We start from the raw sequence: 14,170 nt of genomic DNA, 5'->3' as shown, positions 1-14,170 counted from the left end.
TTAAATAACAAGATAAACAAATGTGTGCCCTTCCCTCACTCAAGCACAATCTCTCTCTCTCTCAAAAATAAATAAAAACATTTTTAAAATTTTATTTAAAAAATAATAAATTTTTAAAAACTCACTATGTATGTACAGTAGCTCCTTAGATTTTAACTAAGGCATAAATAGGGTCTGGAAACCTCATTTGTAATTTACAAATCTAAATCTAAGCAAGCCAACAGGAGTAGAAAATTACAGGTTGCTCTGGTTCTAAGTTTTCTTTTGAATTAGTTTAGCCAAAATTCAAAACTGAAAAAAAATTGCTTTGATCCTAAAAGCTACTTCTGTGAAAGATGGTTAGCCCATATATGAAACAATATGGACTATAAATAACATGAAATAATGTGTATAGTCCTAAAGCTACTTGTACTATGCCACTTAAGAAAAAATATTTTTGCACCTCGGTGGCTCAGTCAAGTTAAGGGTCTGACTTTGGCTCAGGTCATGATCTCGCAGTTTGTGGTTTCGAGCCCCACATCGGGGTATGTGCTGACAGCTCAGAGCCTGCAGCCCGCTTCTGATTCTGTGTCTCCCTCTCTCTGCCCCTCCCCCACCTGCGTGCACATGAGAGCGCACTCGCGCTCTCTCTCTCAAAAGTAAACATTAAAAATTTTTTTAAATACTTTTAATAATTTTTTTATGTTTATTTCTTTTTGAGTGACAGAAAGAGGCTGGAAGAGAAGTAGAGTGAGGGAGACAGAAGATCTGAAGCAGGCTCTGCACGCACTGACAGCAGAGAGCCTGACGCAGAGCTTGAACTCACAAACCATAAGATCATGACCTGAACCGAAGTCAGGCCCTTAACCAACTGAGCCACCCAAGTGCCCCAAGAAGAAATATCTTTAGGTTGTAGAATTTAAGTTTGTATATTCTGGGGTCTCAAGTTCTTTAACATTTGCCCTTTTAAATATGCAGCTACTATTTTTCAGATCACCATAAACTGCGCCTGGGTGGCTCAGTCAGTTGAGTGTCCAACTTTGGCTCAGGTCATGATCTCACGGTTCATGGGTTTGAGCCCTGCACTGGGCTCTGTGCCGACAACTCAGAGCCTGGAGGCTGTTTTGGATTCTGTTTCTCCCTTTCTCTCTACCTGTCCCCCACTTATGCTGTGTTTCTCTCGGTCTCAATAATAATAAACATTAAAAAAATAAAATAAAAAAGAAAGTCATCTAGGGCCTCCTGGTTGGCTCAGCTGCTTAAGCATCCAACTTTGGCTCAGGTGATGATCTCACAGTTCATGAGTTCAAGCCTGGTATCAGGCTCTGTGCTGACAGCTCAGAGCCTGGAGCCTGCTTCAGATTCTATGTCTCCCTTTCTCTTTGCCCCTCCCCTGCTTGAGCTCTGTCTGTCTCTCTCTCTCTCTCTCTCTCTCTCTCTCTCATTCTCCCTCTCAAAACCAAATAAACATTAAAAAAAAAAAAAAACGTCATCCAAAGGAAGAATTGTACTTTGTCTTAGATACAGTCTCAATTCTAGAAATTAAGACAGGATTTTGGTGTTCTTTAATGTCTGTTTAGAAAGATACTGCTCATTTTTGTCAACGTCTATAATCCTACCTAGCTGCTAAATATCACAGCTGGATTTAGTAACTGTAAACTTGAATAACAAGATATACTAATGTGACAGCATTACAATACATTAAATACTATACTATTCTAAAGTAACTTAGAAGTACTCTAAATATAACCACACATCTTCCCCCATTTATGGTTTCAAGTGAACAAGAAAAAAAATTAGCGATCAAGTATAAACTGATCCCAAATAAAAGAATGAATGGAGAATTTGGGAATAAAAATTCTAGCTGAACTCTGCTGTTATGCAATGGTATAACCTTTAACCTTATATGGGGCCCAGTCTCCTCTACCAAGTGTGTATTCATGTATACAGAAGTGTTTGAGTTTCAGGGGCGCCTGGGTGGCTCAGTAGGTTAAGCGTCCAGCTTTGGCTCAGGTCATGATCTCAAGGTTCATGGGTTTGAGCCCCATGTCGGGCTCTGTGCTGTCAGCTAGCTCAGAGCCTGGAGCCTGCTTCAGATTCTGTGTCTCCCTCTCTCTGACCCTCCCCTGCTCACGCTGTCTCTCTCTCTCTCTCAGAAATAAATAAAACGTTAAAAATTTTTTTTAAAAAAAGCAGTGTTTGAGTTTCAGAGTGTTAGAAGAAAATAATCTCTGTATCTTACTGCTTAAAACACTCTAATTGTTAGCAACCTACAAGATTTTCCACTTAAATGCCCCAAAACACATCCAAACTAGACTTTTATTTAAGTCTAAGATCTCATTTTATTTCTTTAACATTTACATTTACCATTTCCCTGAAATCTTGAGTTGAAAACAATAGAATGCTTTTTGATTCCTCCCTATCTTCTGCTCCTAAGTAAAGCTTTATATACCATAGGTGCTAAAACTCTATAAGGCCAGCCAATCCTATCTTTTATATGAGTCATTAGTTTACTCCTTTGTCTAACACAACCTTTAAATATCATTCCTGGGGCACCTAGGTGGTTCAGTTGGTTAAGCATCTGACTTGGCTCAGATTATGATCTCACAGTTCATGGGTTCAAGCCCTGCACTGGGCTCTATGCTGACAGCTCATAGCCTGGAGCCTGCTTCAGATTCTGTGTCTCCCCCTCTCTCTCTGCCCCTCCCCCACTCGTACTCAATCTCTATCAAAAATAAATAAAACGTTTTTAAAAATTTTTAAAAATTTTAGTGTCTCTTTAGTGTCTCTACTATCCTGAATCTTTAGTGTCTCTACTTATAAAATCTAACAACTCCTGGATCACATGGTCTTTTTGAGGCTTAAAAACAAACATATACCTTATTGAAAGTCCTTTGTAAACTATGAACAAGGCCATAACGCTGTTAATTATTATTATTATGGTTTATTAAAAATAAATTTAAATGTCTCTACCAAGTATTCAGGTGTTCTCTAGTCTAACCCTGAAAACTTATGCTCCCCGTAAGGTTTAGCATTCTCCTTTGTGTATATGTATTCTAGTGGTTTCCCTGTGCTAGAATTCTCTTATCCAGATCTTACACTATTTCCAAAAGTCAAGCCACACTTTTCTTATGATTCTTTTTCCATATATATGGGGCACATGGGTGGTTCAGTTGGTTAGCCATCTGACTTCAGCTCAGGTCATGATCTCGCAGTTTGTGGGTTTGAGTCCCACATTGGACTCCGTGCTGACAGCTCAGAGCCTGGAGCCTGCTTCGGATCCTGTGTCTTCCCTCCCTCAATCCCTCCCCTGCTCATGCTCTGTCTCTCAAGAATAAAATAAAACGTTAAAAAAAAAAAAGGTATTTTTTCCATAGATGTATATTTTAAGTAGGCTCCACAACCAGCATGGAGCTCAATGAGGGGTTTGAATCACTACCCTGAAATCAAGAACCTGAGCTGAGATCAAGAGTTGGATGCTCAACCGATGGAGGTTCCCAGGTGCCCCATTTTTTCCATATTTTTAATTCACACCAACTTACGTGTTAACGGTCTACCTCACAGCATAAAATGCTTTGGCACAGTAAATATTTACATAATACAAATACCAAACCCCCTGAAATTTACATCACAAAAGAAAATATGATGGAATATTAATTTTGGAGTGTGGAAAACTTAAAATTTAGTAGCTATAAGAATAGTAATATATTTGGAAACAATTTTTAAATTCTGTATGTATTTTTTAAAATACCAAAACATCAAAGGCAAAAGTCAAACAGCAGTATGAAGAAATATCTGCCAATATATAAAGAGCTCATTTCCTTAGCAGGAAAAAGAGCCCTTACCAATCAATAGGAAAACAAACTTCTAAACAGTAAAGGGGACAAAAGATAAAATAATTCTGTACCTATTAACTAAGTGTAGCTTCTCTCTTTTATTTCTCCTAGTATTGGTCCTAGCCAATTTTTTAATGTTTTATTTATTTCTGAGACAGAGAGAGAAAGAGAGAGACAGCATAGTAGGGGAGGGTCAGAGAGAGAAGGAGACACAGAATCTGAAACAGGCTCCAGGCTCTGAGCTAGCTGTCAGCACAGAGCCCGACGCAGGGCTCGAACCCACGAACCGTGAGATCATGACCTGAGCTGAAGTCGGACGCTTAACCGACTGAGCCACCCAGGTGCCTCTGGTCCTAGCATTTGTTAAATTAACTACTACCCAAATTTCTAAGCTTCCTATACCTCCATGCTCTAGAAATATTTAACTTGGCAATGATCTCTCAGAAAAATCAGAAAACAGGAGAAATGAAGTGGCAATGAGACAACTGGGGAAAAAATAATTTTGTGTGTATTTGTATATCACAGAAAATATGCCACATAGCAACTTCTAAAATACATTGTTCTCATGGCCCACCCACCCTCCTACTCCTAGTCAAAACAATAACCTGTACAAGTATATAAATGTACTTAGTGCCACAAAGCTGTACACTTAAAATATTTTATAAAATATTAAATTTTATATTTTGCTACAATATTTTTTAAAACTTGCATCAATATCCATTACAAAAAGCAGACTGCCAAAATTTGCATCTGCATAGTTGATATATATATAAACATATATATTTTTATATATATATAATGTGGCAGTTATACTTCCCATTTATACATTTATGATAAATAGCTTCATTTTCTCACCCAAAATTTCCTTGTAAAATCTGCTTTCATCTTCTAATCTGCTAAGTACTATGTATTAAACTATTAAATATAATTATGAGTAGAGGGATAGTGTAGGATATTCACTTCTAAGACGGTGACAGAACTTTTTTAATGCATATATATCGTTTTCAAAGAAAGAAAAAGAAGTGAGAGTGGGTTTGTGTGTATACATGCATGCATATGTATAAACATAAATTTTAATCTCAAGGCAGTTAATACACAAAGAGTTCTTCTGAACTCTGAATATTCAAATCCTATAGCTCAATCTAGTCTAAAATATTTTAAAACTGATTTTAAGCTCCTACACAACCCTAGTTGCATCCTCTGGGTAAAAAAATATAAGAAACAAACAAGTAGCTTTCTCTACATGTGCAAAGTGTTCAAACTTTACATAGAACTTCCAAGCATCACAGTAAAGAGGAGATTCCATAATTTCAGAGAAGAATAAAGGTCAGTGTTGTCAGTCAGCTATATCCCCCCTCTTGATCAGGAACCCCAAATAATTCAGAATGCAACAGACCCAGCAATAGCACCTGTCAGATCAACCAGCTAGGGAAAGCTTCAAGATTCTAGCTGACTCCTAAAATTTTATTATAAAAATTCTGAAAACTAGATACCAAATCAAAATAATGGTCTTCTATGAAAAAGACTGCTAAATTTCAGAGAAATCACTTATCCTGAGCAGAAAAGACTAAAGAATTCAGGTCATTCAGTATGTTTACAAAACGACCCATGAACACCTACAAAGTTGGCAAGCTACAGGTATCCTTGAAAAGCAGTTAATTCTGCCATGCTAAGAAATGGACATGGGCAACAAATAATCTCTCCTAAAAGCCTTTAGGGACGGGGGTGGGGAGGAAGAGATGGGGATGGTGCACAGAACAAAAATCTTTATTTTTCATAAGTTGCTGGAATTATAGCCACATCTACACAGACACACTAATATAAAAACATATTTAGAAATCAAAGGTTTAAAGTTCTTATAAATTATTTTCTAAACCCACTCTGTAAATCCTATAAGTTTTTTTTGTTTTTTTTTAATATTCACTCTTTCATGGTACTCACAAATTTGAAGTATTAGTTTAGGATTCAAATGGCTTAACTGATGAACAGCCATTTTGGGTATTATTATCTTCTTTAATACAGTCTATTCCACAGATAAAATTCTGCCTTTTGCTTAGTATATATAATACTTAATTAATATTAAATGTTCTTTGAAAACTGTAATGCTAATTACTAGCTAAGAGAATCTATTAATTAAGAAAATTAGGAGCACTTGGTGGCTCGCTCAGTTGAGCATCTGACTCTTGATTTAGACTCAGATCATGATCTTGCAATTCATGGAATCGAGCCCCACTTTGGGCTCTGAACTAAAAGTGTGAAGCCTGCTTGAGATTCTCTCTCTCTCTCTCTCTCTCTCTCTCTCCCTCCTTTACACGCTCTCTCTCTCAAAATAAATATTTTTTAAAAAGAAAATGATTTTTATCTCCTTATTTCCTACCCAAAATATTTACTGGATAAATTATCGCAAGTTAATGTAATATAAAAATGCTTACCTTGACACCATGGCCCACATCATCCAGAACTGTATAGTCAATAGGTTTCCGAATATACCTTACAGGGCGCTCCATATTTGCAGGTGCTATTATTTTGTGAGTTCTTGATGTATTCTTATTTGTTGTCAAAATGCCAATCTCTCTTCGAGCCACCTTCTCTTTATGAATGTCCACAGTCTATATTTTAAATGCAAACAAAGCAAAAAAATATATTATTAGGCACAGTAAATTATATTATGTCCCTATATACTGGACTATATACACACTGGACCATAGGACTGAATTATATGCCTGATCTCCAGTGAATACTGTATCTTTCCCTTCAAAATTAAGGAAATTAATATCCTTGAGGCTCAAAACAGGTAATATCTAAAGGTGATTAAAAGCACCAAATGATTTAATGGATTCGATTCCAAAACAATTTCCAGGAAAGCAACTTTCATTCCTAAGAACTCAGTGTGTAAGGAAAGTGAGGGGGTCCTGCTCTGAGAAGCTTACACTGTATTTACTGGGGATGCAGACCGGGAAAAAAAAAAAAAAAAAAAAAAAAATAATTACAATACAGTAAGGTTAGTGCTGTAGTGACACATGCACCATGTATCTGAAATTAGTCTAAAAGTGTTCCAAGCCAAGATACCTAACTAGGTTCAGAAAGCCTCACTTAAAGACTAGAGAATATGTATTTAAGCATGAATAAAAGAAGAGGCACATATGGAAATTATTTAAGGCAATTACTAGAAAAGATAAGTTAGAGCAGAGGTTATGAATTGGCAGCACGAAACCTGCCGAATTTTGGCCTTTATGGCTTAAAACATTTTTTTGGTTGTTTAGTTGCCAACATCCAAAACTGGAAAATAGTCAGCACATGAGAAATAATTACACAACTACTCAACAATTTAAACTTTGTCCTAATGGTAGTGAGGAAACAATAACAAATCTAACTGAGTGGTATCATCAGGTCTGCATTTTAAAAAATACCTCTGGTAGAAGTGTTGAGAATAGACAGAATGAGAGGACTGGCAGCGAGACCAGGTAGGAAGCAATTACAGTAGTCTAGATGGAGAGGCAGCAAGGATGTGAACTGAAAGAGGGGGTGGGGAGTATTGCCAGGAAAAAAAAAAAGAAAAAAAAGAAAACAAGTTCAATGTTAATGCCTGTTGAAGATTCTATTTCCAAATTTNGAAAAAAAAAAAAAAAAAAAAAAAACAATAATTACAATACAGTAAGGTTAGTGCTGTAGTGACACATGCACCATGTATCTGAAATTAGTCTAAAAGTGTTCCAAGCCAAGATACCTAACTAGGTTCAGAAAGCCTCACTTAAAGACTAGAGAATATGTATTTAAGCATGAATAAAAGAAGAGGCACATATGGAAATTATTTAAGGCAATTACTAGAAAAGATAAGTTAGAGCAGAGGTTATGAATTGGCAGCACGAAACCTGCCGAATTTTGGCCTTTATGGCTTAAAACATTTTTTTGGTTGTTTAGTTGCCAACATCCAAAACTGGAAAATAGTCAGCACATGAGAAATAATTACACAACTACTCAACAATTTAAACTTTGTCCTAATGGTAGTGAGGAAACAATAACAAATCTAACTGAGTGGTATCATCAGGTCTGCATTTTAAAAAATACCTCTGGTAGAAGTGTTGAGAATAGACAGAATGAGAGGACTGGCAGCGAGACCAGGTAGGAAGCAATTACAGTAGTCTAGATGGAGAGGCAGCAAGGATGTGAACTGAAAGAGGGGGTGGGGAGTATTGCCAGGAAAAAAAAAAAGAAAAAAAAGAAAACAAGTTCAATGTTAATGCCTGTTGAAGATTCTATTTCCAAATTTTATTTTATTTTTTTACTTTAAAGAGAGAACACACATGTGAGGTGGAGAAAGAAGAAAAGGGAGTAGGAGAGGCAGAGAGAAAGAGAGAGAGAGAGAGAAAGAAAGATATTTCAAGCAGGCTCCACATTCAGTGCAAAGCCCAATTAAGGGCTTAATCCCATGATCATGAGATTATGAAGTGAGCCAAAACCAAGAGCCAGACTAAGCCACCTGGGCGCTCCTCTATTTCCAAATTTTAAAAAATTGATTGGGAAAGAACGTGTAATCAAAAATGTTCTCCCACCTCCAAAACAAGGTATTAGGGAGACAACTCTCCTTAAGTGACTAGCAATTATCCATCTCATAAGAAAAGGCACTACTCCGTCTGTCCTGGATATTTATATAGTACACAGCCTTCATACAGTGTCTTCTCGGAGAGCAAAAGGCAGAGTTGGTTCTGTCCAGTGTAATAAAAATAATTGTCACCCCTGGGGCAAAGGTCAGGAAGGCTTATTGCCCGTTATAAAAAATCTGGTCCCTAAGCTGAGAAATCCTTTCCTTTAATGCAACCAACTCTGTATGCAAGTATCGCTTGGCTCTCTTTGCTGGATCCTATGGAAATTGGGGCTAGTTATCTAGCACAAATGCTGTTAACACTGACTCCTGCTATTGCCATGAGCAATGACATACTGGGTATGACCCAAGTCTCATGTCTCCTATTAGTATCTATTGTGGCAGGCTAACTTCTTAGCTTGCAGTAAATGTAAAATCTTAAAGTCTTCAGAATTTTTGACAGTTTCAATAAGGAGGATGGAATGCTGACAGAGTTTTCTAGAAATGGAATGAAAGACCAGCAAAAAGGAATCAAAAGAAGTCCATGGGAATCATGAGTGAAGATGCTGACCAAATGAGATGGTCAACCAAGCAATGAATGGTCCTGTACTGCCTATTAATAAGGCTAAACTGAGAAGGTAGTTTCAGAGGGAGTACCATTCTGTACATTCAGAGATAGCAGTCTGAATGATGCCCCAGTTACTGTGACTCTTCCATCAACCTGACAGTCAGCCTCAGCAGGTCTGCCCTCTGAACAACTGGTACTAAGGTTTACCCGGTAGAGGGAGTAGGGAACACAAAGTTCTGTTCCCTTTCAGACAATGTTACACCCAATGATTCACTGGGTGCCAAAGGAGAAAAACTGCAACCACTGTGGTCAGAGGGGACCAGAATAGTCTTTAGAACTTCAGCTAGTTTGCTTAGGAGATGTGGGGATGGGGCACATAACGCTTTTTCAAGCAATTTAGAAGTTTTATTTATTGATTTTGAGAGAGAGGGAGAAAGCAGGGGAGGGGGAGGGAGAGAGAGAATCCCAAGCAGGCTCCATGCTATCAAAACAGAGCCCAAAGCAGGGCTCAAACTCAAACTGTGAGATCATAACCTGAGCCAAAATGAAGAGCCAGATGCTTAAGTGACTGAGCCACCTGGATGCCCCACATAATGCTCATAACAGATGGCAACAGCTGACAACATTACTGCTCAGCCCCTTCTGCAGTCTATTGTGTCAACATTCAGTCCATTCAAGATGAGTAAAAGACCTCAGCATTTTTGTCTGCTATAAGGGAGCTTTGCCTCACTCCACCCCCACTCCAGATTCCAGAAATTTTACTCAGAGAAACTACTACAGGCACCGACTAGTCTTCAGGCTCTTGCTATACTGAATTGGGTTTAAAATGATAATGAAGGGGATCATTAGAGAATGAGAAACTCACCCGGAGACATCTAGATAAATTCCTACTGTCAGACCTTCCAAACTTGGGAAACTCCTCTAATTCTCATGTTGAAATCAAGCAAAAATTTGAGAGGTTATCTTGACAAATGGAGCAGCATATAGCCTACAGTAGGTGGACTCTTAAAAATAATGCTGTCACTGTGCAGATCTTGGCCCAAGTCATCCAAAGGGCACAAGCTCATCTCCCTGTCAGAAAGCTATGTGGCTGTAGTTGCTGAATGTCAGTAATGATGATCTTGCCACAGACCCTGGGACCTTGCATGGATCAAAAACACTCAGATTTATTTGACTGATCAGCATGCAGCTACAGCATTGCTCAAAACTGAAAAGAAATGTACCTTGTTTACTGGTGCAGAGCTGCTCTCTCCTCACCTCCCCCAAAGCCCAGCCTCAGCTGCTTTACAGAGAAAGATAATTGGGGGTGGAGTGTTCCTAGTCCCTCAGGGAAACTGAAGATCAAACATACCCAAGTATGCCAGATCACTAAGGAGGGGAGGGACTCAAAATGCTATGGTTCCTGTTTTAGTATATGTGCTGCCAAAGCGAGCACTTTTATGGTTCCTAGATACAGGAGCCCATGTCACTTTCATAGCCACTCTGTGGAGGGAGAGGGTACCTGCTTTCAGCTACGGAGGTTTAATAGGACTCACAGGAGGAAAAAGTAACTAACTCAGACTTTTCAGCTGGTATCTTTGGACTAATTCAGTGTATTACTGTTGTAGCTTCTACCACTGAATGTATAACTGGTACTGATTTTACATGTCTCTACTGTGAATGCTCCTAAGTGCCAAAGAGGATTATGCCAAAAGAGAAGAACCCATGTAGAAAGCACTAGTCACTTTAGCACTCCACAATCCTTACGACTCCTTTGAGGACAAGTCATGCACAGATAGAAGATTTTACTGACTGGAGCCTCTGGCAAGTCCCTTAATATCTGGATTCAATGCCTCCCTGACACAGCCACCAGGTACACTCCTTTTAGAGTTTCCCATTTGAGGACGGATTACCTCAAACTCAATGACTAATAGGGTGGGGAAAGCCTATCCAGCCTCTCTTCTCACAATGAAGTGGGATACTCAGGAATGCAGCCAGCCTGGCCCCTATGGTATTTCAGCTTCATATGAAAAAATGACAATTACCCATTGGGGAAATTTTATCTTCCACTCTGCCACCTAAACCAAAGTCACTGGGTCATTGAAGCCCTTGGTTCACAGAGGATCCCATTAATGTCTGCACCTGGTACACCAATGATTCAACTACACTGAAACCCTATAGTGCTCAGTGGGTTGCTGTGCTGCTCAATTTCAGGGCCAGCTACACAGAACTGAAAATGGGTGTGGTTGCTTTACTCTGTGGGAAGAATTCAAGGATGCTCTCATAGATCTGGCCAGTACTCCCCCTCATAAACCTTGTTACAAATTTACTGACTCTGAGTCTGTTACCAATGACCTAGTTGTTTGGTCTACCACTTGGAAAACTACAGACTGACATATTAAAAACTAGCCATAAACTGTGGGGACATACTGTGGCTGATTGGATCATTTAGGTCACAAACACAGATGCCCACAGTAAGGGTCCACTGTCTGAAGAGATCAAATTGAATGAAGCTGATTAAGCCTATACTGCCCAGATTGCCATTACTGATGCAGGATCTACCATCATACAGACCTAGAAACCCATGTACAGTCATGGAATAGATACACAGTAAAGGACTCTATGTTCTTGATGTGACACATAATTCCCAGAAGATCTATCTGTCTCATGGTGAAGGAGGTCTCATCACTTGCTACTGACAGATTGGCTACATCAGACCTTTGACACCCCTCACCCCTGAAGCTACTAGTGGTGCCTTACCGTTCATGACACTTTTTCAGGTTATGGTATTGCTATTCCAGTCCAATCAGGTGATTCCAGGCACACCACTGTTACCCCTGACACTAATCCATCATGTTTTTCACTTTTCAAACCACACACAGTCTGATAATGATGTTTTTATTCTGCAAGTCACTAACAATGGACTGTTAGTCAAGGTATTTGATGGACTTCCATACTCCCTACCAACCAGAGGTATCTCGTATTGCTGGATGCTGGAACAACCTCCTCAAAAATCAACTCAAAGAATTCAAAAACAAAAAACAAACAACTGGATTCAAAAATAGACAAAGGACTTGATTAGACATTTCTCCAAAGAAAATAATGAATGAATGAATGAATGAATGAATGAATGAATGAATGAATGAATGAGAAAATACACAAATGGCCAATAAGTACATAAAAGGATGCTCAACACCACTAAATCACTGAGGAAATGCAAATCAAAGCCACAATGAGATATCATACCCATCAGGATGGCTACTATCCCCAAAGAACAAACTGAAAATAACAAGTGTTAAAGAGGATCTGGAGAATATGGAACACCTGGGCACTGCTGGTGAGAATGTAAAACGATACAACTTCTGTGGAAAACAGTGAAGTGGTTCCTCAAAAAATTAAAAATAGAATTATCATATGACTCAGCAATTCCACTGGTGGGTATATACCCAAAAAAACTGAAAGTAGGGTCTCCAGAGATATTTGTACACTCCTGTCCACAGTGGCATTATTTACAAGAGGCAAAAGGTAGAATTACGCAAGTGTCATTCATGGGAGGATGAATAAACAAAGTGTGGTATATACGTACAATGAAATATTATTCAGCCTTAAAAAGTAAAGAAATTCTGGGGCACGTGGGTGGCTTAGTCGGTTAAGCGTCCGACTTCAGCTCAGGTCATGATCTCGCGGTTGGGGAGTTCAAGCCCCTCGTCGGGCTCTGTGCTGACAGTTCAGAGCCCAGAGCCTGCTTCAGAATCTATGTCTCCCTCTCTCTGCCCTTCCCCCACTTGTTCACTTGTCCTCTGTATCTCTCTCCCTCTTGCTCTCTCTCTCTCAAAAATAAACATTAAAAATTTTTTAAAAAGTAATGACATTCTGACACATACTACAATATGAACTTTGAAGCTATTATGCCAAGTGAAATAAGGCAGTCACACAAGGAAAATTATATGATTCCACTTATATGAAGTACCTAGAGTACTGAGATTCATGGAGACAAAGCAAGATGACAGTTACTAGGGTCTGGAGGGAGAGGGCAATGGGAGGTGTTCTTTAATGGATATAGACTTTCAGTTTTGTAAGATGAAAAGAGTTCTGAAAATTGGTTGCACAACACTATGAATATATTTAACACTACAGAACATACTTAACACTACATACTTAAAATGTTTAAGTACCGACTGGCTGGCTCAGTCAGTAGAACATGCAACTCCTGATTTTGTGGCTTGAGTTTGAGCCCCATGTTGGGTGTAGAAATTACATAAAAAATAAAATCTTTAAAAATATGGTTAAGATGGGAAAAAAATTTTTTAATGTTTTATTTATTTCTGAGAGAAAGAGAGAGAGAGAGAGAGACAGCATGAGCAGGGAAGGGTCAGAGAGAGAGGGAAGTACAGAATCCAAAACAGGCTCCAGGTTCCGAGCTAGCTGTCGGCACAGAGCCCAACGTGGGGCTTGAACCCACGAACTGTGAGATCATGCCTGAGCCAAAGTCAGACGCTTAACCAACTGAGCCACCCAGGAGCCCCAAGATGGGAAATTTTAGGTCATGTGTGTTTTACCACAATTTTAAAAAAGTTTTTTTAATCAACTCAGAAAGATTTCTGACTATACCTCCCTTAATTCTTCCTGGTTCACACATATCAGTATAGCAGTTTCATCACTGACTATAGATGACCCCAGGAAGAGATTATCTCCTCTTTGCCACTTGAGATCTGTCCTGACCATTCCCAAATGCGATGCTTCTTTCTTTCCCTAATGGAAACCCCAAGCTGGCCTGATTTGTATACCCTCTGGATGGCAGCCTAGACAAAAGAGGGCTTTGGGAATTCTAACGTAATTCTGGTTCAGTCACCTGAATTTTCTTGTTGGATTTCTGTGGTCTTAGATAATGAAGATAACGACCATTTGGTTAAGAAAGTATACTGCTCACCAAGTCCCCTTACAGTGAATCATGTGGACCAAAACAGGAGACATCGTAGGGTCTCTGTAATTACATTTAATAAAAATGCCCTGTGTCTCTTGCATCTGATCCTTCCAGACAAAAGGTTTGAGTGAGAGTCAAGGATGACTGGGGAATAGGGAGAAGTTCTGTACTGGTACGGGACGTACCAACTTTGTGGAACTGGAAGAACAACAACTCTGGAACCCATGGAATAAACACTTTAGATCTCAGGAGGTACGAAAGAGGGACTTTAGTGATCTTGGTCTTTCAAAATCACTCCTGGA

At 38.9% G+C, this 14,170-nt stretch overlaps 1 protein-coding gene across 9 annotated transcripts in view; it reads right to left on the bottom strand.

Moving 5' to 3' along the window:
- ABI1 (abl interactor 1) overlaps positions 1-14,170 on the bottom strand; it is a 129,457-nt gene that overhangs the window by 25,273 nt on the left and 90,014 nt on the right. For all 9 annotated transcript variants that reach the window (XM_077772421.1, XM_077772420.1, XM_077772412.1 and 6 more), the window contains exon 3: positions 6,248-6,424. In XM_077772421.1, coding sequence (XP_077628547.1) covers positions 6,248-6,424 — 177 coding nt within the window. The remainder of the gene's footprint in view (positions 1-6,247; positions 6,425-14,170) is intronic.

Source organism: Crocuta crocuta, unplaced genomic scaffold, assembly GCF_008692635.1.
Source record: "Crocuta crocuta isolate KB4526 unplaced genomic scaffold, BGI_CrCroc_1.0 scaffold96, whole genome shotgun sequence".
Taxonomy (NCBI): Eukaryota; Metazoa; Chordata; class Mammalia; order Carnivora; family Hyaenidae; genus Crocuta; species Crocuta crocuta.
The sequence above is the reverse complement of the archived record's forward strand: the minus strand, read 5'-3'. Positions and strand labels throughout refer to the sequence as shown.